At 31.9% G+C, this 26,549-nt stretch overlaps 1 protein-coding gene across 7 annotated transcripts in view; it reads right to left on the bottom strand.

The window, feature by feature from the left end:
* Positions 1 to 121: 121 nt before the first annotated feature.
* Positions 122 to 26,549, bottom strand: part of LOC125052264 (calpain-B-like) — a 38,379-nt gene continuing 11,951 nt past the window's right edge. For 4 of the 7 annotated variants that reach the window (XM_047652983.1, XM_047652987.1, XM_047652985.1 and 1 more), the window contains 18 exons: positions 18,475 to 18,651; positions 16,880 to 16,998; positions 15,591 to 15,659; positions 15,015 to 15,149; positions 14,067 to 14,235; positions 13,292 to 13,473; positions 12,160 to 12,273; positions 11,984 to 12,090; positions 9,942 to 10,051; positions 9,238 to 9,434; positions 8,618 to 8,725; positions 8,190 to 8,232; positions 7,158 to 7,290; positions 4,717 to 4,902; positions 3,549 to 3,676; positions 2,104 to 2,225; positions 1,394 to 1,467; positions 122 to 620 (listed from right to left, as the gene is read on the bottom strand). In XM_047652983.1, coding sequence (XP_047508939.1) covers positions 538 to 620; positions 1,394 to 1,467; positions 2,104 to 2,225; positions 3,549 to 3,676; positions 4,717 to 4,902; positions 7,158 to 7,290; positions 8,190 to 8,232; positions 8,618 to 8,725; positions 9,238 to 9,434; positions 9,942 to 10,051; positions 11,984 to 12,090; positions 12,160 to 12,273; positions 13,292 to 13,473; positions 14,067 to 14,235; positions 15,015 to 15,149; positions 15,591 to 15,659; positions 16,880 to 16,998; positions 18,475 to 18,651 — 2,256 coding nt within the window. In that variant the 3' untranslated portion in view covers positions 122 to 537. Of the gene's footprint in view, positions 621 to 1,001; positions 1,076 to 1,393; positions 1,468 to 2,103; positions 2,226 to 3,548; positions 3,677 to 4,716; positions 4,903 to 7,157; positions 7,291 to 8,189; positions 8,233 to 8,617; positions 8,726 to 9,237; positions 9,435 to 9,941; positions 10,052 to 11,983; positions 12,091 to 12,159; positions 12,274 to 13,291; positions 13,474 to 14,066; positions 14,236 to 15,014; positions 15,150 to 15,590; positions 15,660 to 16,879; positions 16,999 to 18,474; positions 18,652 to 26,549 lie in introns of all 7 variants that reach the window. The other 3 variants (XM_047652988.1, XM_047652990.1, XM_047652984.1) reach the window with 2 other exon arrangements.

Raw genomic sequence — 26,549 nt, 5'->3', positions numbered from 1 at the left:
GGAAAAATTAAGAAACAGCAATCTAAGGGCAAGGATTGTTCTTATTAACACAGAAAAATTATAATTATTGGTAACCAGATTACGTCATGTAGTCATAAAATTATAAACAATAAAACAAAACTTTTAAAACATTATTTATTCAGATTTGACATAAAATAAATAAAATTGCAAATAAAATGCATTGTCATCGCAAAATAATATAGAGAATATAAACGTGTATACATTTAGTTACGTTAACCGACTTTTTAACTGTTTAATTGCGCGTTAAAAAGTCGGTAAACTTGAAACTTTAATCGCACAGCAACCAAAGACTAAATTGGAATGGAAAATCGGTGGATAAAAAAATACTGCTATTTATGTAATATGAAAAATTGTGACATAATCTGTTATATTTGAGATTCAACATTCATATATTTGTACTATAACTTAAAAATATTTCATAATTTATACAATTTCAGTTAATTAAAAAGCAAATGTTGAAAAATCTATATCTCATTAATAGTAGAGGAATATACAAGTTTAGTATAAGGCAATTGTCTATGAGTAGACTGTGCGATTCAACCATTCGTCTAGGGAAAACGTAGCGTATTCGCCCCCCGAAGATCTTCCTTTGAAGGTTTCTGAAAATTAAAAAAAATATTTAAAAAAAAATAAAAAATGGCGCGAAGTTTGATTAGTAAGCGTGTAGGTGATAGAATGTTTACAGGGTATCGTTTTTTTTTAAATTTATCACCTGTAAACAAACTATACATGAATTGAGCCGTTTGCAAATAGTCATATTTAAAAAAAAAACTATTAAAATTAGAATACAAGTAGCTTTTAAATTATTTAAACCATTGCAAAAGACGATAATATCTAAGAGGAAAATCGAAATATGTAACAAAAAAAATCGAAATTGAAAGAAAATATAGAATATAAAAAAGATATTTTTTAATCTGTTTTCAGACGTTCCTCTTAGGTTTGAATGATGCATACAATATGGTGATATTGTATAGTTATACTTGTTCGTGTGTCCGTTTGTCCGCTCACGGGACCGCCAGCTCACGTTCGAGATTTTCAAGCGGCTCGTTGTTTGCTGTTTTTATATTAATATTAATTATAATACTAAAAAACATACATACTTTTTCTCATATAGAAAAACTATTTGGGGTTATAGTTCATTGTGAAAATTGTAAAATAAAAAGTATTTATTTAATTGTAAAAAATAACGTTAAAAACGTAAAAATTGTTATACAATCCAAAAGAGTTTAAAAAAATGATTAATTTTGCTCAATACTTCGTTAAAAATAGACATTTAAAATTTTAAATAATTAATTTATTTTATAAACTTCTAAGCTAAATGTCGTATATATTTAACTATTTTTACATGCTTTGAACTGAAACAAAAACTTACCAATCATAGTTTTGAGTCGCACAGCGCACATAATGAAATCATCGAACTGAATGTAGCCATCACTTGTTCCGTATCTGTATTTATTAAAAAGCACGATTTTTATAAATAAAGAAATTTGACTATGTTACGAGTAACTTTGGCAACGTATCGTAAATATAAAATAGTATAACAAAATCTCATTCGATAAACATTTTTTATGTACAACATTATTTAAAATTTTAGGATATTTATTAAATTATATATAGATATGTTTACGATACCCAAAAGTTACTCTTAACATAGCTTGATTGATGTCAAATTTATTTAAAAAACGGTAACTTCAAATTCCATAAACGAAATCGAACTAGTCGACCAGGACAACTTCTGATTTCTGTTCCTTGATCTTCACAGACAGAGAAGGCAGTGTTGGCCTAGTGGCTTCAACGTGCGCCTCTCATCCCACAGGTCGTAGCTTCGATCCCCGGCTGTGCACCAATGGGCTTTCTATGTGCGCATTTAACATTCGCTCGAACGGTGAAGTAAAACATAGTGAGGAAACCGTCTCATTCGCAAAAAGACGGCGTGTGTCAGGCGCAGGAAGCTGATCACCTACTTGCCTATTAGATTGGTAAATGATCATGTAACAGAAATCTGAGGCCCAGACCTAAATGGGTTGTAGCGCCACTGATGTATTTTGATCTTAATAGACAGTAATTATTAATGAAACCTACCTGTGAGCCAAAACATTAAGGACGTGCGCGTTGACCGTGTACCCGGCAGAGTGTAGAGCGTCCCTTAAATGCTGAGCTGGTATTGCGCTACGACCCTCAGTGTCGTAAAGACGGAACACCGCCTTGAAAGATAAAAACGATTTTCAATTCTATCAGCGGATTAAAGTTTGGAATTCCATAGAAAAAATTTAAGAAAAGATGTGTAAAAAGGCTTACTATAAATTTAACGATAATCTAATTGATAAAAGGGCTTGGGACTAGTGCTAGACAGGCTACTTCTAATTAATTTGTGATATTTTTTAAAATAAGTGTTGTTTGATGATTATTTTAAAAGAGTATCGAAATTTTTTTACGCTGGCTTTTTCTCTCGGCCTACACCTTCTGTTTTCTTTGCCGATGAGTAGGGATGCCTACAAATTCAAATTTAATGACGTGGAATAAGTGATACCAATAATATAGTGATTTTATGTATAAACATATTTTTTTTTTTTGACAAAAATGTTTTCCAATGTATTTTTTATATAAAACTAGCTGATGTTGATGACGTTGTTTTCAATAAAAATAACTATCTACTATAATAAAAATAGGGGTTGATCGTAGAGGGCTGAAATTTAGGGGATGTATGTGTTTTGTATGCTGTATCATAAAAAAATTAAAACAAAAAGATTTTTTTTGAGGTGGACACCCCTTATCACTTAGGGGTTTGAAAGATAGATAGTAGCCGATTCTCAGACTTACTGCATATACATAAAAAAATTCATAGGAATCGGTCGAGCCGTTTCGAAGTAGTATGGGAACGAACATTGTGACACGAGAATTTTATATATTAGAAGATAGGGGGCAAAGTAGTACTTGTTTAAGTAAAAATACGGTGTAACCCTTTCGTATACAATATGACCTTAGTAACGGTTGTTTTTTGATGCTTTTACTCTTGCGAAACTCTTTGTAATAATAATAATAATTTATTTGCAAGAAAATGGTACAAAAATATTATAGTGGTACAATCTGCCACATAAAATTTGTCTTATATAATTAAAAGGTAGAATTTTAGATAAAAGTTATATGTATATTACATTTATTTCATTATGAATTATTTTATCACATTATTAAAATATATTATTGCGTGATCAAATTAATATTAATTATAATGTTTCACGCAAATAATAATTAATAGAATAATAAATTTTCGCCAAAAGTAAAATACTAAGTTGACTTTGAAAAACTATATTGTTTATGTTATTATAAATTATTTCTTTATAAGCGGTTATAATAGTCCGGTCAAATTAGACCAAAAATTAAGAGTAAAGTTACCTACATTCCTAAATATTAAAATTAATAATTTATTATTATTATTCCTTTAAAAACGAATTGTTCCTCCTGAACTTCCTTTAATCTAGAAATCTTCTAGTACACAGTAAAATGACTTCAATAATCAATCAACTCACCCTCCACTGTCGCAAGTCGATCCAAAGCGATTTGAACTCCTCAAAGCCGAGTCCGCCCGAGTTGTCTTTATCGAGCATTGCGATCATACTCCTACATACATCCTTCGAGAAACCCTGACCGCGGAGTTCTGTTTTCAAATAATATAATTAATAATAATACAATAAAAATTATATAATTGATAATAATACAATAGAAGTAATATATTTGATAATAATACAATAGTAAACACGTTTAAGGGCCTACAGTTATTATATTTTTGTCTTTATGTTGTGTATGTGTGTTTTGTATTTCTTTTCCAATTTAAATAACATTATTAAATATATTATAAGATACAAACTTTATCGTTCAATTTTGCTTTAAATTATAGTTATATTTGACATAACTGTAGGCCTTTAAAGAACAATGTGTTGCTAACTGTAGTAACATGTTACTGAAGTTAACAACATTATTCTGATGACGTCATTTCTCTTACATTCTAGTTTTATGGAAATGGAGGTGATTTCTTATAATTTTAAATAAATTTTAAATAAACTTAAAATGCCCATTTTTGTGATAAACATGCAATAAGCGGTAAATGTAAATTTCACCAAATTCTTTGGCAAAATCTACATTTATGATGGTTAGTGGCTTAAGCGTAAACATTTATTTTTCGTATTTCGAAATATTTAAAAAAACCTGAAAAAAAAAACACATAATAAAAAAAAACAAATAGACATTTTAAAATGCAGCCTCCATTTCGATAAAATATAAATAATAGAATCATGCACGGCACTGCAATCCTGTGAACATGTAAACACACATTAATAGTTTATTTAAAATACCTTATTAGCTACATCAAAAATATTTTGAAAAATCAAAGACCATGAAGGTTTTTATTAAATGATTGTATGTTCATTACAAATGACATCATTAACTTTCAACAAAATTGGTTAAGTAGTTCTTAAAGAAGCGTGAATAAATTGACTAACATTTTGTTTTAAAACCAGTAATCTACAATGAATTCGCACCTTACGTTAAAATGGATTTATTTAAAATTGAAATTGTTTTGTTCGAATTGAATTGTTTTGTACGAAATTGTCTTGTTTGAATTGAATTGTTTCATTCGAAATGGTCTTGTTTGAATTGAATTGTTTCGTTCAAAATTGTTTTGTTTGAATTTTCCTTTACCTTGCGGCTGTGGCTGATTCAAATGCACCTGTTCCTGATTCTGTTGGGCTACTTGTTGCAAGTCGACCCCGATCTCCTTGCAAATGGGTGCGCAGAGTGCACAGAGCAACTGCTCTAGGCAACTCTGCTCTGCAACTTGGGGACTCCCTCCGCCATCGTATGCAGCGCCGTGACGCATTGCCATTTCTATTAACGTACGTAGATGATGTTGTCTTAATATTACACAACATTGAAGGAGATTGCCCGTTACGGTAACGAGTTTTATGATCAATAATTTCAATTAATTTGTTAACACAATGTTATATTGGGCACTCTCCATTTTATTGCATTATTATAATGGTTTTTGTTAATGTAAGACAAATGAAACAAAACTTGGGACAGAGACACTGATTTTAGTATAGTTGTTAGGTTTGGGCTACCAATTGTAGGCTGTTAAAGTAATAATGTCTTTACTATTCTGTAATCTCAGTATAATATACCTGCATCTAATATTTGTTAAACAGCGTTTGTTTAAAATAAAACTATTTGATGTATGAAATATTTGCAACTAAACGGAAACACGAACAAATAATAAATAATAGAATACGTGTACAGAAAATATATGGTAAGCAAGCAGGTTGAAACTTACTTAATACAATCTTCATATTTTGAAGTGAAACTTCTTTTAAGGCGCATGAGGGTAACATTTTTACGGATGAAACGCAATATAAATAAATAATATTAGCGTCACGAAGATGTGCAGATTTTAGTCGAAGAAAAGGGAGAGAGCGATTGAGAGAGAGTGAGAAAGGGCGAACGTAGCATGAAGCAAATAGCCATGGAGCGAGAGTAGGGAGAGAGCTATAGTAAGAAAGATTGAGAGAGAGAGTAAGAGAGATCGAGAAAAATACACGCTATGGTTTATGTATTCGTTTAGTAGTTACATATTAGAACTTTAGATGGCAATTCTGTCGCATAACGTCTTGTGCAGTAAACGCAGATTTTTTATTTATTTATATTATCATAAGCACGTATACAGTGTGAAAACAGTGAGAATATAGATATAAAAATACATGGAGTGATAATATACTGGCACTCCGCCCATAAACACTCAATGCCAGAGGGCTCGCGAGTGCGTTGGTGCGAAGAATTGGTACACTTTGCTATATTATTAATGACATATTATTTATTTTTTTGTATAAGGGGCATACGCTCCTACGTGAAGCCCAAAAAGGGCAGCCAAAAGTCAGTCAGAGTACATACACAGACACTCATTATAGTGGATGCGTTGTCAGCCTTTAAAAAATCATTGTTTGTGCACCTATTATCGAGACCACACATTGGTTCGATTTTGTGTTATTTTTGTTGGGTTTCGTTATAAATAAATATACATATATAGCTTTGGTTACGCAAAACATATCTGCAAAATCTGGATACGTCATTAAATTAACAATATAATAAAAAAAATTTAAACAATATAATCATACAAATATTTGATGCAAGATTTACAGAGGACAGATGCTGTCTCTTTTCATCAGCGTAAACACGATTTGACAGAAAGAGACGAATATATTATTGTGATTGCGTTAAGAATAATTTAGTTTAAGAGGTGATAAATTGTCATTTATACACTACTACTGATTAGTTACTTACATAATTTCTCAGCGAAATAAGAAGCATTAAAACATCAAGCAATATTATACACATCAATTAAATTAAATACAGTTTCAACTATAAATATAACTAATCCGAAACTGTATATAATTTAATGACACAAAATGGGCATTTTATTACGTATTATATGTATTTATACGAAAAATATATAACATATGCGAAATCAACATATAATTAAAATTTAAAAACAAAAAAAATAAGTGTTCTGAAATAAAAATGAAAGTGAACCTATTTATCCTAAAGCTTTTGAAGAAATTGGCACTAATATCGGTGCCAATTCCTTTGTAGGCCAAAATGAATATTCACAAAAGGTATAATAAAATTGTTCTTAGATAAAACCGAACTGAACCAGTGCCGTTACGACCTTTTAGGTCTGGGCCTCAGATTTCTATAGGTTTCGTGATCATTTTCTTTTTTTGTCTAAGGCCGCTTTCCTTACAATGTTTTCCTTCACGACTGTTAAATGCGCACATAGAATTCATTGGTGCACAGCCGGGGAGTGAACCTACGACCTCAAGAATGAGTCGCACGCTAAAGACACCAGGCCAAAACTGTGTAGCTAATGTAAGAGTATACTTCTAAACGTATCTTAAATTTTTGAGTTTGGACCCAATTTAGATACCAATTCTTTTGTAGGCCATTACCTATCTATATGAATGATATTAACCTTCCATTTGACATTTATTGTTAGACATTTTTGTTATTTACCTATTACTAAAGAAAATCTTTAATTCCTAATAAACTCTACCCCTTCTCTTTATATATTTAAAACTATCTCTGCTACTTACCCTCTCTCATGGCGTAATCCAGGATCTCTTTCAGTTCCTGCCAGTCTACTTCTCCGTCATCACCAGCGAGACGGTCAAAGAACTGCCTCACAGGATCAGCCGGCTCCGGTTGAGAGGGAAGGACGTCTTTCACCTAGAATGTCATTTTTATTGTCAACCACCAAAGTATTTTTAAACTTAGGGTCTGTTTCACAATGTACGGATAAGTTCCAAATTAGCTATTTATTACTTATTGGTAGGACGAACACTATTGTTGCGTTTCACGACTGTCAGATAGCGCTATTCGTCACAAAAAGTCCATCTAAAGTTATGAGTTCGATGAATGTCAAATAGCATAATTTATCTTGCAAATAATTTATGTGTTGCATAGCTATTTGGTACTTTATCCATACATTGTGAAACAGACCCTTATACTTGTGGATTAAGATATATACTCTTTATAAAGACTTTGAAAACGAAGTTCATCAATAGACGAGCGACCCGCCCCGGCAGGTAACCGGAAGCAATAAACCTAGATTTTTTTGAAGTTATACTTCTTTGGCGCGTTAGGAAAAATTACGAGTAAATTTTCACGATGCGCGCGCACACCGTCACAAAAAACCGACACCCTATCATATCTGTTCAAACGTCGGTAAAACAGTCTGGGCCGCTAGCTGTTAGTATAGGGTAGTGTTTTTCAGAGTCGTGTTTATTTAAACCAAAATAATGATTTCTATACGAGAAAACCCATTCCAATGTGATAAAAAACATAGTGATTATTGTAAAATATCTATCTATCTAAAATATCATGATTAGTACATATTATATCGTTTTGATTGGAAGTGACCATTAAAAAGGACAATAAAATGCAATTCCAAGAGGGAAACGTCTCTCTAAAATGCTCAAAGAAAATGATTACGCCAAAAAGTATAACTTTTAACGCGTTTATACACGTTTCTTAATTCTATGGCAAAATGTTCAAAATCTGTTCAGTAGTTCCAGAGGTTCCCCCCCACAACCTGACTTTACCTCTTTATAATATTTAAAACTTACCCTATCATCAACTTCTCCCATGCCAACATCTTCGTCATTCTCACTGAAAAGATATTTTTTATATTTAAGGATAAACACAAGGAGACTTAAATACAAACAATATATAAACTTTATTCTACGCATAAAGTAAAAAAAAAACATGACAATTCCAATATTTTTGACATACGAAGGTTTACTTCGCTCCAGGGCTTGACCCTAAGGGTACAATTTAAAAACAAGTTTATATTCTTATCTAAGTCACAATCTCGGCTTGAGCGCTGTCAAACATGTCAAAATTCAATTGACAAAATATGAAACAGGAATAAAACACTACGACGAATAGTGCGACGGGTATCATTATTAAGTAATCTCTTCCAAGCAAAAGTTGCTTCTCACTTTTATTATTAAAAAAAAACTGAAATAAACATGAATTATTCAGTTCAACTTACGTCATATTGTTGTCCTTCTCAGAGAAGACTCGAAGAAGGAATTCTCCCTCATCGTTCGGTTCGAAGGTGGACGGAACTATGACGTATCGGCCTTGTTCCAACTTAAATCTGAAAAAATTAATAAAAAGTATAAAAAATATCCCACGTTTTATTTTATTAGAATATGTGTAGTCTTTTTTAAATTTGTTTACGTTTACGTACGCTGTAATGTGTAAACTGTAAAGTAATCATTTGACACTCGTTACTTCCAACATAATAAATTTTAATAATAATGACTATGAATTTATGACCTCTGTGACATAATCACAAAGGCAGCTGACATATATTGATATTTATATATTGTAATCAAACTCCTCCGACTTGACCAATTTACATATTCTGTGAGGTCTGAGAACATGTAGATTTTTTTATAATTAGGAATTAAAAGCACATCAATTAATAGCGGTAATAATCTTTGCCAAAACAATGTTTCTCTGATCAGCTAGTATATATTTAAATATACTTCCATAGTATTCTCTTTTTAAAAATAGAACCACATCACATTAATTCGAAATTATATGAGTACATATAGCTAACTTCACACATTCAAATTTGGAATCTCGAGTATCCGTTTGTCTTACCTAGCGCTAACTTCACGCAGATTGATAAACGCCTGCGAGCGTCCAACAGAAGCATTATATTTGAAGAAGTTGACGTCGAGGGGCTTGGGCACGTGTCCGTAGTCCGGGAGGCGGTAGACTGCGAATCCGATGGTGAGGCACTCGAGTCCCTGGTGCCGTTGGGACCGACGGTTCTTTTGCATGAGCGCTACGATTATCTGGAATTTCATCCATTTTTGTTACACGAAAATAGCAAAAAATCACAAAAATGAATTAAAAATGAAATTATGTTTTATTTTCTTAGTTATATAAATTAAATTATAATATTGTTAGCGGACTAACGCCATCTTGTAGCAGAAACCTATATAAAGCGTGGCAACACCGGCGTTGACTCACTTTTATTTCGAGACTTCGTGCGGAACGGACTTGTTACTAACCTAACCTCAGTAGATTTTAAAAGTCTAAAGTACCTACACGTTCTAATCTTTTGTGTTTCCTAATAATATAATATTTTCTTAGTTATATATATAAATGTTTTTTTTTGTCAACCGAGAAAAGAAAAAAAAAGTTTTTTTAATATCTATTCTCGCTGGGATGAGTTAACGAAGATCAGTCTTGTAGAGTACAATGAAATAATATTAACTTCACACTTTCGTGTTGCCTAGAAAATAGTTTATAAAAAAATACCCCATGCCCCATACACGTAGTAATGCTTCTACACTTACAGTACACTTATTTTCTTCATCATCCTCATCAGGGTCTTTCAAAGTGACCGTATATTGTGGGTTCTTCCAAAACGACTCCAGATAATTCCTGCAACCACCGGCTGTTACACCTGAAATACAAGGAACAATTAGGGTTACTGTTACATTGATTTTGTGTATATATCAAACCCAGGATTTCCAGGCTTAATCAATATATAGGTATGTTATCTAAAGCTGGCGGCTTCAACACATTTACACTTTGTGCTTGTGTAGTGTCTGTGAATAAGCGCGAGACGTGATGTCAAACTGAAATACATCATGAAAAGACTGTCCGTCTCTCTCGCGCTCGGTCAAGCTTATGAGTATAAAAGAGACAGTTATTTGAATAAAACACTATTTTGACCGGATTGAAGTTATGTATTATTATAAATTTACAACTATTTAACATAATTTTAAATTTATCCGACGTTTCGCGTGCTTTACAGCGTGCGTGGTCACGGTGACTGAAGACAAAAGATGTTGAATGTCAAAAAGAATCACAGCTGCAGAGAAAGTTGCATTATCTGTATTTATTTCCCCGGAGTTGGTATCGACTAAAAGATGGAGGGTTTTGGCAAAAATGGCTCACGGTGTCCTCTATTTTCGCGGATTGTGTTTCTTTTTGAGATTTTAATTTGGATATTATTGGATCCCAGGTGTTTGACAATTTTAGGCCGTCTTCTCTATTGAAATTGGGGTGTTTTTTGATTTCAATGGCTTCGCGTACCAAACTTGGGAAGAATCTTGTCAAAATTGGTTTGTCTTCAGACACCGTGACCACGCACGCTGTAAAGCACGCGAAACGTCGGATAAATTTAAAATTATGTTAAATAGTTGTAAATTTATAATAATACATAACTTCAATCTGGTCAAAATAGTGTGTTATTCAAATGAACATAAGTTATGTTAATCAAAGACAATACTAGAGACAGTTATTTTCTTTTGCTACTGTTTATGTTGATCTTTACTGTTTTATATTATTATTATTTTATACATGTTGATCTTTTTTCAAACATTACCAGGGCAATCTCGTGAAATGGTGCACAATGTTTTTAATTATTTTAAGCATCTTAATAAAAACAGTTTAATGAAAATATGTTATATTTAATTTGACATCAGATGCGACTGGGGTTTCTAAGAGGAGTATTGAAAAAATAGTTGGTGAAGTAAAAGTGAAGTGGGTTAAGCTAGATGGAGCTTATGTCGAAAAATGAAAAATTATTTACACGAACTACTCTTTCACGTTCTTGGTCTGGCTTAGAACTTTTGGATCCACCCTCGTATGCACATAATATTTATATGTATTTGACACATTTTTATTTATTTACAACCCACCCAACCATACTAAAACCAGAGTGGACAAAATGTATATCATGGCAAAAAAAATATATTTTGAAACATACTGTATGTGAAATTGCATTAGTGTGAGTACTGTGAACCCGCCGGCTTTCGATAACCGACCTATACATCTTTACATTTATATACAAACAAAAATAAAATTTTATCGCTTTAAAACGCAATTGACTTGAAAAGACTGTTGATTATTATTATTTTTAATTTTTGTAACACAATTTAAAAAAAACGCGTACCTACTTATGTACACGCGTTATAAGTTGTACTTATTTGGCGTAATAATTTTTTTAAGCACTTTAGAGGGACGTTTCCCTCTTCAAGTTGCATTTTTCTTGTCCATTTTAATGGTCACTTCCAATCGAAAGGATATAATATGTACTAATCATGATATTTTACAATGGACACTATGTTTTTATCACATTGGAACGGGTTTTCTCGTAAAGAAATCATTATTTTGGTTTAAACAAACACGACTCTGAAAAAACTACGCCATGACAATGCAACTTGTCGATAAAACAGAGCAAGCGCCAACTAGCGGCCCAGACTGTTTCACCGACGTTTAAATTAATTCAGGGTGTCGGCTTTTTGTGACGCTGTAAAAATTTACTCTCATTATTTTCCCGTAACGCACCAAAATTAATATGCCGTCGTATAACTTCAAAAAATCATACCTCGAACCCACTCCCCCTCGAACACGGACATTTCCCATTTCTTGGTACATCCTTCGGGGCACTCGGCTGGGTCCAGAGAATCGGGATTCAAGTTGCATATTTCCAGGCTGGAACACAATTTTTTTTATAACACAAATCTCCAGAATGATTTAATGAGTTATTGATAAATGTCTCACCGGTCAAAGTGCTGACAAAAGTCCTTGAAAGCCATCCAGAATTCACCATCATCGTCAAACGTTAGGCCCAACTCTTCTTTCTCCGATTCGGGTATGAAACGCCATTCTGGTGACCTGAAAATTCATAGTAATCTAATATATAAAATACGCGTGTCACAATGTTTGTTCCTATACTTCTCCGAAACGGCATGACCGATTCTTATGAAATTTTTTATGTATATTCAGTAAGTCTGAGAATCGGCTAATATCTATCTTTCAAACCCCTAAGTGATAAGGAGTGTCCACCTCAATTTTCATCATGATCAACCCCTATTTTTAATGATTGTAGATAGTTATTTTTACTGAACGAAAAAAATGTTTCCTAGAAATAATATACATGGCAAAACATATGGTATTTATAAAAAAAATATTGCAAAAACATATGGTATTTATTTTGTGGGTGACTAGAAAATGTTAGTGGTACATACTTAAAAAATAATAATTAAAAAAGCCTTTACAACTATTACCAAGATATAAAATTTGGTTAAAATGTGACCAACATAAAATAAAAGAATTTAATCCTAGTCAGCCCTTAGTTGTAAGGACCTCTTTACGTACAACGGTCTTCTTCCAGACCACTTCATTTTTCCCTAACCTTAGCCAAGTCTTTCCCCCCGTGTGTTATTAATTCCTTCTAACCACCTCTCTTTTACTCCAGGTGGAACAGACCAAGCTGTTATATTCTTTGTATCGAGGTGTATGTCCATTTCCATTTAAATTTATTGCAGTGTGTAATAGCGTCTAGAATGTTATGTTTTTTCTTATAAAATAATATATAGGTATACTAGTGGACCCGACAGACGTTGTCCTGCATGATATTTCAAGCTATTAGGATATTAAAGTATGAAAGTACCGACTGCAGCGCCACCTGCCGGGCCTATTGTGAATCTAAACCATTCCCAGATCCCCTTGAACACACACAAAAAATTTCATCAAAATCGGTCCAGTCGTTTGAGAGAAGTTCAGTGACATACACACTCACAGAAGAATTATATATATAAAGATTATATACATATTCACTGCTTCTACTTCTACATAATGTTATTTTCGTTTATAGATCTAGAGGCAAATATAAAAACGCGTTAGAACTCACTTATCACTCCAGGGTCCGTTCCATTCTGCCTCATTACCCCACGGGTTGCGCAGACGCAGTAAAGGAATCTTTCCAGACCTCCCCGGGGTCTCTATGTCCACATATTTCACCCGGGTCACAGAGTACGCGTGACCCCGGATAAGACCTACTGGCGTTTCCGCTTCCAGGACATTCGGATCCGGCTGAAATCAACCAATTAATCTATTTAAAGGAATTTAGTAGCTATCGTAATAGATTTTTTTTAAATAACCGGAAAACGGAACGTATGCATCGAAAACGTGTACGTAAAACTATAAAAAGTTGACGTACATTAACGTATACGAATATCGTAAAGTTTATGCTAAGGCGTGTGTATTCGACACGGATTAATCGAAATTTAAAATTAAATCAATCTTTAGGTTTTTACAGCAGCTGTGGTTAGCTTTTGCGCAAAATGATTTTTAGTCCGTATTTTATATCTGTCAAGGAATGCTCGGATTATCAGGAAATGTTCTGATCGAGTCAATTGACCGTTGATTTTTTTGGTGCTTTTGTTAATTATTATGATTTCTTCTATTAATTTTAAGAATCTTAATTTATTTTGATTCGATATTTGTTTGTATTTGTATTTGTTTTAATTCTTTCATAGTTTACAATTATTACTTTACGAATAAAAGTACGAATATTACTACGATCAATCAGAGAAGAGCAAATGTTGCGATTGCGATTCTATATATAAAAGGGGGAAACATAGATTTTTCTAATATTATGCCAAATACACAAAGCGGGTACCTACCTCAATACTGCACCCCATAAGGGAATTCCGTTCATAGGCCTTCAACAGTATAGTGTAGAGATTCGGTGGCGGATCATTCATCTCATACATCTCCGTGACTCCACCCGTGAAGTCCTCCATAGCTTCGCACGTGGAGCCGCCTTTGAGGGCCTCGTACGATCCATGGAGCCTGTATTAAATTTACTTATAAACACTACTATAATGACGTAATAGGTAATTAAAAAAATGCGTGGAGAACTTGATCAGCGCTCCGTAGGTGGTGGGGAACTATATTCACTAAATATGCCTATGTATTTTTTTTATAGAACAGGGGGCAAATAGACAGGAGGCTCGTCAATGGCAGACGGCTCGCGAGTGTGTTGCCGGCCTTTTAATTGGTGACAGAAAAATCGTTTTGCGTGTAAAAGTTGATCAGCTCTCCGTAAGTGGTGGGGATCTAAACCCAGGAAATATGCATTCAAATTTCAATGTGCATATATTTTTTTTTAAAAACATTCGGCAAATTGGCAGGAGGCTCATCTGATGTTGAGTGATGCCAGAGGACTCGCGAGTGTGTTGCCGGCCTTTTAATTGGTACGCTTTTCTTGAAGGACCCTAAGTCGTTTATATTTTGCCGCCCATGGACACTCAATGCCAGAGGGCTCGCCAGTGTGTTGCCGGCCTTTTGATTGGTACGCTTTTGAAGGACCCCACGTATTTTATGTTTTTAATTTCCATATCAAATAATATGTACTGGTAATCAGGACAAAAGAACATGTTTCATTCAGATATCGGTAGATTTGTACATCCTGTAAATGAAAACTACACACTCTGAACAACCTGTATATATGACACTATAGCGTTTATATAATTCTGGAACTTTTAATAGTTAAAAGTTATTAGTAATTTAATTTCTTCAAGAATCGCTATAAAATTAAGTGTTTTTGTATGTAATTGTAAAATACTAACTTGGCATACGCCTTCTCCAGCAAAGCGCTCCAGAACTCATTGGTCTCCGAAGAATGTAAGAAGACCAGTTTCCCTCTGTACGTTGGTAGACGGTCATCTATCACCACGTCCACCCAGCGACCGTACTGCCAGAAACTAAAACGATATTTTTTTAAATTGGTAATACTGATTTAAAGTAAGCCTTTATAATCTAAGAGTTATTTTTAAAAAAAAAATGCTCATAAAATGCTTGGGGCCAGATAAATTCAAAAACCTTTCGTAATTGCAACGAGACGTATACTATAAAAAATCTGTGGCTAGTAACAACCACGACTGGTTAACTTAAATATTACACAAAAGGAAATTTGGCTTGGTTTAAATTCTAGAAACGATAGAAGAAAAGGACAAAAACATTTTAGAACCGGAGGCAAACACTCTCAACGCCAGAGAGCTGGCGAGTGCGTTACCGGCCTTTTAAGAATTGTTGCTCCTTTTTTTCCGCCTAAATTTGAAAGTTTGAATAAGGTAGGTATTCCAAATTGAATTATTGAACAATTATTGGAGTGGTTTTTTCTATAAAAATGTATAAATACAAACCGAAAATGAAACACGCCAGCGTACTCTTCGTCGAAGCTCTGATCATCCGGAACAACTTGGAAGAAGAGTCTGAAAATTACAGAAACAATAATTAGTAGAAATATGGCTGCAACGAAAAGAAATAATAGCATGATTTAGGTTTTTTAATTAATTTATTAAAAGGAAATCATCTATGAAACTGTATATGAGTAGAGCATTTCTGTTTTTATCTAAACGTTCTAAGAATACGAAAATTATATAATGCCGCAATTGAAGATTAATTTTACAACCATATCAATAAGAAATATAGTGGAATCTTTCACCAAAAAAAATAATCACTATACGACGGCTAAAAAGGGTATGCTTACTTTGTTATTTTTTATTCATTTTTAATAATGTTTTGTATTTGTAATATAAATTATGTTTGTAACGTATAAATAATTTATTTAGTTTAAGTGTAACCTTAACTATAAAGCCACCGCGAACTGCGTTTCGCAATGATATTAATTTTTTACTTAGCCTACCTTTTTAGTAGCTACATACCAACTTATTATATAACATTTTGCTATGCTACCCCAAAGACACTGTTAGCTTTTCCGGAATGAAAACTAAATTTTTCACTTTTTTTTTATATTCACTCTTCATAAAAAGCTCAGAGTTCTAGGAATAAACAAAAAACAAAATACCTGGATTTCAACTGTCTTCGAGTTTTGAGCTTAGCAACATATTTTGCGATTTATTTTTATTTGGCCGCGGGCTATTTATTTTTGTTATATTATATTGTTGGCGTCGCCACGCAATATGATAGTACATATACAGTCTATATGTAGAAGTGTGTGCTACATAGTTTGTATTTAATGAAAATTTTATTTGTATTAAATAAGTAGTCGTAATTTTCAGGAAACAATCCTAAGAATTTTTTTTTTCAATTTGCCATATTTAGTTCCTTTCGTAATCTGTTCTATTATGCATATTACGGCTCGCTATTATTTTCACTTACATGTTAAATATTTACGGTAAAAAACATTGAGCGTTGGGGAAGTGGAGTGGGGAAAAACTAAAAGACCATCTCTTGAGTGTTCTCAGTTCACTACGTAAAAGTCCACCCAAGTTCTAGTTCGCTAATTCATCCTTAAAGCTCTTCAATGACCCACGACGTGATAAATTGTATCTTTAGTATATAAGTTCTGATGTAAGTGACTATTGTATGTTATGAGAATAAATGTCTTTAAACCTAATATTTAAAAAATTGTATTTGTTCAAATTTTTGTATCTCATATTATACTAGCTATATATTATATTAAACTCACTTCCTATACAGCGTGAGATTGGCGACGGCAGCTAAAAGCCAGCAATCCCCAAGCTCTCCTTGTTGCACGTCGAATCGGCTGTAGCCCTCCACGAAGAGTTGTGGATCGTTTACGATTTCCTGTAAAATTCTTTACTTATAATAACTTTCTTGGCACATTTTGTATTATCCTTTTCAACATGTTTAAATTGCTTTGTTTTCTTCAATTCTCTATGTCTATGTTATTGCTCTTTTTATTTTTGGGTATTCCACAAACGAGTAAGTTCGTTTTAAGTAATTGATATTTAGAAAAACACTTTTTAACGGATTTGAAGTTATGTTTTATTATACATTATACAATTATTTTACATAATTTTAAATTTAACCGACGTTTCGCGTGCTTTACAGCGTGCGTGGTCACGGTGACCGCACGCACTGCAGAAACCTATAATAAAACATAACTTCAAATCCGTTAAAAAGTGTTTTTCTATGTCTAAAAGTTAAGTAAAAGTTTTTCTGTGTCAATAAAAGACAATACTGATTGATATTTGCTAAGTTCTATTTCCTTCTTTGGTTCCTCTATTGTCTGTTGGATGTGTGATATCTATTGAGTAGCTTTGTTATCAATGAAATTTAAATCTGTACGATTGAATGAACTCCTTAATACCCATTTAAGAAATTGAATTTCATGACTTATATTAAAACAATAGAATATTAAAAAAATAATTTACAGCTAATCTTCAAGTAGACATAAGCTTAGTCACACACTATCTACTTTATTGAGCATAATTACAAATTACCCAAAATTAGGTGAGTCAAGGACTTGGTTGCCTAGTTTGTTCGTATTCAGTTCATGACGTGTCGGGCAATACAAGATGATGTAACAATCAATTATGGATAAGGGAGCGTTCAAGTATTACGTGACGAATTTTGAGGATGGGTCCTTTTATAAAACGTTACGATGCGGGGCGGGGATTGAATTACGCGTTATTGTTAATATTATTTTCGACTTTCCTGTACTTTACACCAAATAATGGTAACTTGTAGGTATAAAGAGTCACTAGGAGGTCACGAAACGTTTTACTATACTTGGGTACAGAAAAACGTTACGGCGCGTTACATGGGGTTTGTCAATAATCTCCAAAAATTGCGTGACGTAATACTTGAACGCTCCCTATGCTAACAGGGTCTCGTAGTACATAAAGCTTTTAAATGAGCTCCAGATCTCGCCATACTCTATTGAGTCATGGAGTTATGAAGAGAAATAACACCGCAACTGTACACACTTGTACATTATCATTATATCGATATAAAGATCGCTGGAGTTTAGCCGCAATGGCCGAACCTTATGGTAGATAAAAAACATATATACATAAAGCGTTCTGCGTTTTTTGGATGTTATTCATAGAATATTAAATGTTTAACAAACAGATTATCTAAGAATGTTTCGTCTTTGTTATTAAATTTAATTCATGAAAAAAATCAAAATACCGTTAAGTACCTAGTGTCAATAAAGTGACATGTATATGTATAAGATGGTTTCAGCTTATAAGTGCCGTGTATAGACTTTAAAAAAATATTCATTAACTTGAATTTTCTAGTATCTATATAACTCACCCCAGGTCTCAACCAAGTGATGGGGCGGTCCAACCTCTCCTTGTAGTACAGACTCCGGTCAGTTGCTGGAAACTCAGGGTCCTCAAATAGTCTTCCTTCGGCCAGACAACTGGATTTGATCTCCTTGAAATCCTGGTATGATGCCGGACCAAATGATGATGGTCGTGATTCCCCGAGCTGGAAGATATTGTCATTATTACAAATATTGTATTCTTAATGCCTATGATACATTTCTTGAACATTTATAAATATCTGTATGTGGGCGGACCACACCGCTCGCTCAAATGCAGATGGACAGAGAGGCAAGGCGGAAAGGGCCACCAGAAAAAAAAGAGAGGCCGTCCGTACGGTGGGATGGCAAGTTTAAAGAGAGATGGAGCTCATTGGAGGAGGCCTATACTCTATAAGAGGTCCTTGGAAGAAAAATATAATTTATTTCTGTATACAATTTTAAGTGCGTGTATATTTTATAAAGATGGATGAATGTTTCAAGGAATAAAGAGGTTTAATTGTCATTATTATTATATGTAACAATATTATAAATGAGGTCGAAAAAGATTAGACCCAGCCGGGCTTAAAAATAAAACCCGAATTCATAAGACGCGTTGTATCTCTACTTCTCCTTGCCACTCATACCATTATGTAAATGCTCACTTTTACAAGCTCTTTTAACCTGAATATTAATTAGTTGTAAACTAACTTTACAAAGGTAGCGATTGTTTAAAGTTTAAACGCTTATCTGAACTAAGTTCTTTTGAAATCTTGGTTAGTTTTGTCCATTTAAGAAGTGTGTGAACGAGTAATATAAGATTAACAAAATCCGTCGTACTGTTTTACACGATTTACAGAAAAGGTTCTTAATTCGACACATTTGTTTAGCTCGCAAATAAACTTAAGAATTACCGTTAGACCTTCAAATTTAAAGCTCTATCGAGTCCTACATGAGAATTAAGTAAAGCATTAAAATAGATACATATTTGTTATTTTGGTGGCTACTGGAACTCGAGTTCCAAAATAAAAAATATACCTTTTTATTTTTGAATGAAGTTGAATGAAAATTAGAGTATACATGATTTGACTTTGTAATACTTATAACAGACGATACTGGTAGAAATCAGATGTAAGAACTATAATCTAAAGTAGCATTATATATCCTCCTATTTATAAAAATAATATAGGCAACTACTATCACCGTTTAAAAAAGTACACCACTAAAAATCGTCTAAAGCACCTCTTTTTATCATAGCGTAAACTTAACTAGACAGAAAGAGACGAAAGTTAGAAGTACAAGACTGATTTAGTTTTGAGAATTGGATATAGATTTAAGATTATACTTATTAATATCACAATAATCTGTCTCTAGTCACTTAATGTATGTAAATTAACAAACCCAGTATAACTTTTGTCCTGTCGGCATGAACATATTACTTCCTTTATAATATGGGGGTAATTTCAAATTGTTCTCTTTATGTTCAACCACAGAAAATAGCTTCTTATTAGGTGTGTCATTATCAGCTAAAGTCACTTTTTGTTTCTCATTAAACGTTACTACTTTATTAACTTTAGGAATTATTTTTATTTTGACAGTTTTTTCTTGTTTTTCTTGTTTTCCTTTAAACCATGGGACTGCCCATCTTTTTTGATCAGATTTTTCGTCTCCAGTACTATCAGGTTTTTGACCTCCTTTATTTTCTTTTATGTTCTTCGTTTCTACGGATTTTTTCCAGGTTTCAAACACATTAATAATATTTGGGGACGCAAAATGAGTACTAATATTGCGCGCATCGTGAGCATATATTTGAACACAACTATCCTCTACCTCCATTCTTAAACCAATTTTAATTTTTAACGATAGACCTTGTAACAAAATCAATAATAGTTTTTTAACAATTAGACTATTTAAACAATCATTATCACTGTTCTAATTACGTATTGAGTCCTTATAACATGTCCACACCCCGCTAAAATATAGTCGTGACTGACTAAATAAATTGCTGATAACAAGTTTTTAAATAGTGATGGATACAGTATAACTATATACAGGTGTGAAATCCATAGGGATATGACCATTTACTTCTATCACGACTAGACGGAGCTGTTCAAAACAGTCTAATACGTTTAATAAGCATGTCGATGGGAACTAATGTCTTGGAGATTAATGCAAATAAAAAAAAACCTTTCCTACTTTGGTGAAAAACTGTTAAGTTATGAAGATAAACCTGCCAGGCGTAGACTCTCTAAAATGTATAATAGCAACGTATATAATAATATTATTATTTTTACTTTTTAGTTTTAGTTAGAATTTCGGATACACGTGATTTTTTATTTTTACTAGGGTTGGGTGGAAGATATCGCTTGTTAGCGATAAGACCGCCCATTGACTTATTACTTATGTAACCTGTTTTTTATGTATGTTTTAGATAACGAAGTATTAATAAACACAAACCTCAACCACAGTCGATTAAAAGCTTTTCCGTAATGCATGTTAACATGCAAACACATATACAGAATATATATAGGTTCTATGTTTATTGGTATTTATTTAGCCATAATTTTATTAGTAGAAGAAAAAAAAATTAAAATGGCCATAGACTTCACCCCTATACTACACAATACGTCATAACTGAGGCGTGGTTTAAATTTATTATATGAAGGACCTGTTGTTGGTACAATAAAACCCATAATTAGATAAGGGACCAATTAGCTAAAAGCTAACGCAATAATTATAATTAGTAACTACGTCGAAAGCATTAGTTGATATCGATTTGTTAGGATGGATATGAGGTAAGAAAAAATACACAGACAATAATAATGTAATTTGTTTAACTGTATCTGATATAGATACTTGTCTGTTGTTGTTGAAGTCTGGGGCCCTACCATGAGCTCTTATTGCTCTTCTACAACTAATAGCATCGCTAATTCGTACCATGACATCCAAAAAACGAGACAGTTTAGGTTCCCACGTAAGCTTAGCGGTTATCAGATTTCGTTTATTCAATTTGTATGAAAATTCGTACCATGACCGCTCGGCTGAACCGAAATTTGACAGTTGCGCCTTCAAACTATGACAGAATAAGCGATTCTAAAAAAGTTACCTTCTGTTCAACTTTTTTGTATCGAAATGTCCAAATAATAGTTTAGAACCAATAAAATTCAATATTTGAATTAAAACTTGTTGATAAAGTTAAAATAATAAGATGTATCTACTATGGCTAATATAGGAAACAAAAAATCGGATCGGATATTTTGGGAAAGTGTGATTATAAATAAATTATTAAATTATCGACGGAGATTGAAACAAGACGGCAATGCCCTTCTACCGACATCGTAGATCGAGTTTATAATTTGCTATAGATTAACGATTTTGATTCGTTGAAGATTTCAGTGTACAAATAATTGCACAAACTGTCCAATAATATTCAATTAATTATTTAGGCATGTCTAACAAAAACATAATTCCCCAATATATCATTTTTACAATAAATGAGAATGCCATATCTCTAGGTGATAATAATATAATATTAATAATTTAATTATAATAATTAAATTTTTCCTCATTATGTTAATGAATTTTTATTATTCTCCTCTGCTGTTGTTTAAAAAAACATAGGTATTTTTCAAATTTATAATGTGTAAATAATAAGCCATTTGAAAATATTATAATGACAGTATTCATTTAGTTAGGATGACTCAATCAAGATAGAAAAAGATGTCTTCAGGCAATGTTCAATTGGATATAAACATATATTCATACTAGCTGATCCGGCAAACGTCGTTTTGCCATCATTTATAATAAAAAATAGGGGTTGATCGTAAAGCGGTGAAAATTAGGGGTTGTATGTATTTTTTAATGATGTATCATAAAAAAATAGAAATTAAAATTTTTGTCTAAAACATAAGAAAAAAATTTAGGGGTGGACTACCCCTAACATTTAGGGGGATGAAAAATAGATGTTGGCCGATTCTCATTGATACCGGATAAGCACAAAAAATTTCATCAAAATCGGTCAAGCCGTTTCGGAGGAGTATGGCAACGAAAACTGTGACACGGGAATTTTATATATTAGATATTTCAGTCAGTTTAAGCTGTAAAGAAAATATAATTATTTTTACTATACGAATTAGTTAACGTATAAACTTAATTTGTAAAATTTTAAGGAATTAATTTTTATTATAGTTACTTATGATTTTCGAGTAATAAGTTGATTTGTAATATCTTTTGCAAAGGGTTTTATATCAGGAATTAACTTCGATATAGGTATTTATTTTTAATAAACAAATTTGTGAACAATACTTACCCCATTATATTATTTTATAAGTTAAACAATTTGTAAAACTATATTTTTAAAACTGAAATTTTGTAAACACCAAAGTATTGAAAGCTCCTATCAAAATTTGGCGGAAACGTTTAAAATATATGAAAAGAATAGTTTTATATTAAATAAATATGTATATATATTAAGACATATAATAGCTTATTGTGATCGATGAATTATTTAAAACTTATTTTTATAGAAACATCTGTCAAATAAAGTTTGAAAGTTAAATTTCAAAACTTACATAGAAACATCAAACAAATTATCGTTCTTTCATTCGTTCTTGCGATGCCAATACATTTCAGCTTATAGGCGGTCATGGTACGAAAAAATGCTACTGACTTTAGGTACCTATACTCAACTGCATCTCAACTGGATTGTTTTAAGAAAGTTCATGGTAGGCCCCCTGTGATAAAGTGTCAAAGCTCAATTGACAAGTTGATTCGACCTAAGCGTCAAAGAAAGAGCCACAAAAAAGTTCCCACCCGCAGCCCTACATAAGAATTCTGAAATATATTTTTCTGTATAGTGTATAGACAATCTAATGATAGGTGTGTCAAATGTACTTAGGTTATCAATACCGACCTGACGTATAATAGTCACGACAAAGAAATTTTCATGAAAAGCGATAAAGAGAATTGCTCATCGCCTTAACGAAAGTTTGGGGATATTCAAGGACAGATAAGATACGGCGACCTTAGATATAACCCATCATGAAAATAATATCTTTCAGGCCGCTAGTTAAACGGCCCTGTTTAGTTAAAAGGCTAGGCTGTTAATTGAACAGCTTATTAAGCTGCGACAGATCTATGACGTTATACTACTTGTCTAGCCAAGATCATAAGTTGTAGCGTCACTATTGTTCTACATTAACAACAATTTTACATGCCCTATGAAACGAACTGAAAATACGATTGTACATTTAACGATTTGTTTGCGATTCTCAACAGCTTTAGTGTTCAATAAATGCTATCAAATTATTGGATTATTTTGTTATATATAAGTTAAGGGAGCGTTTAAGTATTACGTCACACAATTTTTGGAGATTATTGACCCCCCCCCCCCATGTAACACGCCGTAACGTTTTTCTGTACCCAATGGTAAAACGTTTCGTGACCACCCAGTGACTCTTTATACCTAAAAGTTACCATTATGTTGTGTAAAGTACTGGAAAGTCGAAAATAATATTAACAATAACGCGTAATTCAATCCCCGCCCCGCGTCGTAACGTTTTAGAAAAGGACCCCCCTCCCCCAAAATTCGTTACGTAATACTTGAACGCTCCTCAACGTACACGTCTCATCACAGTACTTGGTACTTGACCAAATCAATTGTTTAGACAGTGTATGGTTTTAGTATAAATTGTTCAGAAGCAAGAGTTTCATGTCATTTCGTCTCGACTAATGCAACCCTCAATCAATAGACAAGGGTTTGAAACGATAACAAATGTTCTTATTTTTGCTTCCTGCATTAAAATTATTATATAAAGGTTTTTTGTTGTAATTTTTATAATCACCGCAACCTACGTTTATTTTTCCTATAAAAATATACGTGAGAAACACTTCGATCTCGTAACGTCGAGTATTATGTAATACGAGCGTTTAAGTTTTAAATCTATATACATTAAAATGAATCGCAAAGTATGTTAAGCGCAAAACTCGAAGAAGGCTGGACCAATTAGAGTATTTATAAATTTATTATTTGAAGTCTAACGAAGGTTGTTATGGAGAGAAAAAATGGAAAAAGGCAGCAGGCAGGGCAGCTAGTAATATATAAATCGATCGTAGAAATAGTAAAAATGAGTCAGGTAAGATCGAGTGTCGCATAAGAACAATATGACAAGCATCGAAGTATTTTTCCTGTTTATCATTTCATTAGATTATAAATTTAATTGTTTCGTTAGTTTCCTATTATAGTCTAGTCGACAAGTTGAAAATGGAACAAAATAGAGATACTACTCCTAAAATTATGTGCGATAGCTCATTGGATCCGGAATGACGTCTAGAAAAATGTGCTAAAAGCGTGTATTAGCACATAAAAAATTGCAAAAGTTATAGACCATTAAAGATGAAAAAATAATGGCATTTAGTTTTTTGCCAATATTTAATAAACTATTAATATTTAAGAAATTTCAAATAAAGATTCTGAAAGAAGAGGAAATTTCCAACAAAAAACTCCAGACTCCCAGAACTCTATCTCCATTATTTATAATGTTAATTTAACGCTGAAAATAGGTCTGCGGGTGACATTTTTAGGATTCGCGAGTGGCGTCAAAAGCGACTACGGCACATTAATTAATTTATTTAAGGTATTGAATATTTTTTTTTAAATTTGAAAAAATTATGGTGTGTTCTGAACACTATAATTAATTTATTCCCGTTGAAAATTTTACTTAAAGTTAATTTTTCAACAAGTTAAATAATTGTTAACTAACGAAATTTTCTCGAACGACCGTCTTAATTGTAAGTGAAAAAAAATGTTTAAATAATGGTCGTAAAAATATTTTGCTTCGTAGAGCCTTTCTTACATACATACTTAACAAGATCGTGCCATAAAAGTTAAAAAAATATTTATACTTTGTTTATAACAATTTTTTTACTTAAACCAAAACTTAAAAATCCATGTAATGATGTTAAAAAAAAAAATTTTTTTCTCAATCATCATATAATCGTTTTTTTATTAATACAAGATATTTATTAATTTGCAAAAAAAAAATTCCCGCCATTTGTTGATAATTTTTTTTTAAACAAATTGATTAAATCAATATTTTTAAAAAAAAATTTAACACAACTTTATTACACTAAAAATTTTATGATTTTTAAAAAAAAAAATTTTCCTTAATAACAATTTTTAATTGTTTATAATCGTTTTTTTTAATTTTCTAATGTTTAAATAATTAGTTAAGAAATTTTTTTTTCCTAAAAATCATAATTGACAGTCTTCTATAAAGTAACAGAAAAAAAATTTTTTTTAATCAACAATTCTTTTGTTTATTAACTTACCAATTTGTTATAAACAAATATTCAACTTTTGTTTATTTTTTTTCTAAAACTTCTAAAATTAACAAAAACAACCATATATAACAAAGTATAGAAAAAAAAATTTTTAATTTTAAATAAAAGTAATATTCATGATAATCAAAAAATTTACAAAAAATTTTTTTCTATACTTTGTTATATATGGTTGTTTTTGTTAATTTTAGAAGTTTTAGAAAAAAAATAAACAAAAGTTGAATATTTGTTTATAACAAATTGGTAAGTTAATAAACAATAGAATTGTTGATAAAAAAAAATTTTTTTTCTGTTACTTTATAGAAGACTGTCAATTATGATTTTTAGGAAAAAAAAATTTCTTAACTAATTATTTAAACAATAGAAAATTAAAAAAAACGATTATAAACAATTAAAAATTGTTATTAAGGAAAATTTTTTTTTTTAAATCATAAAATTTTTAATGTAATAAAGTTGTGTTAAAATTTTTTTTTTAAATATTGATTTAATCAATTTGTTTAAAAAAAATTTATCAACAAATGGCGGGAATTTTTTTTTTTGCAAATCAATAAATATCTTGTATTAATAAAAAAACGATTATATGATGATTGAGAAAAAAAAATTTTTTTTTAACATCATTACATGGATTTTTAAGTTTTTGTTTAAGTAAAAAAATTGTTATAAACAAAGTATAAATATTTTTTTAACTTTTATGGCACGATCTTGTTAAGTATGTATGTAAGAAAGGCTCTACGAAGCGAAATATTTT

The sequence above is a fragment of the Pieris napi genome, chromosome 9 (genome assembly GCF_905475465.1).
Source record: "Pieris napi chromosome 9, ilPieNapi1.2, whole genome shotgun sequence".
NCBI classification, from domain to species: domain Eukaryota; kingdom Metazoa; phylum Arthropoda; class Insecta; order Lepidoptera; family Pieridae; genus Pieris; species Pieris napi.
The sequence above is the reverse complement of the archived record's forward strand: the minus strand, read 5'-3'. Positions and strand labels throughout refer to the sequence as shown.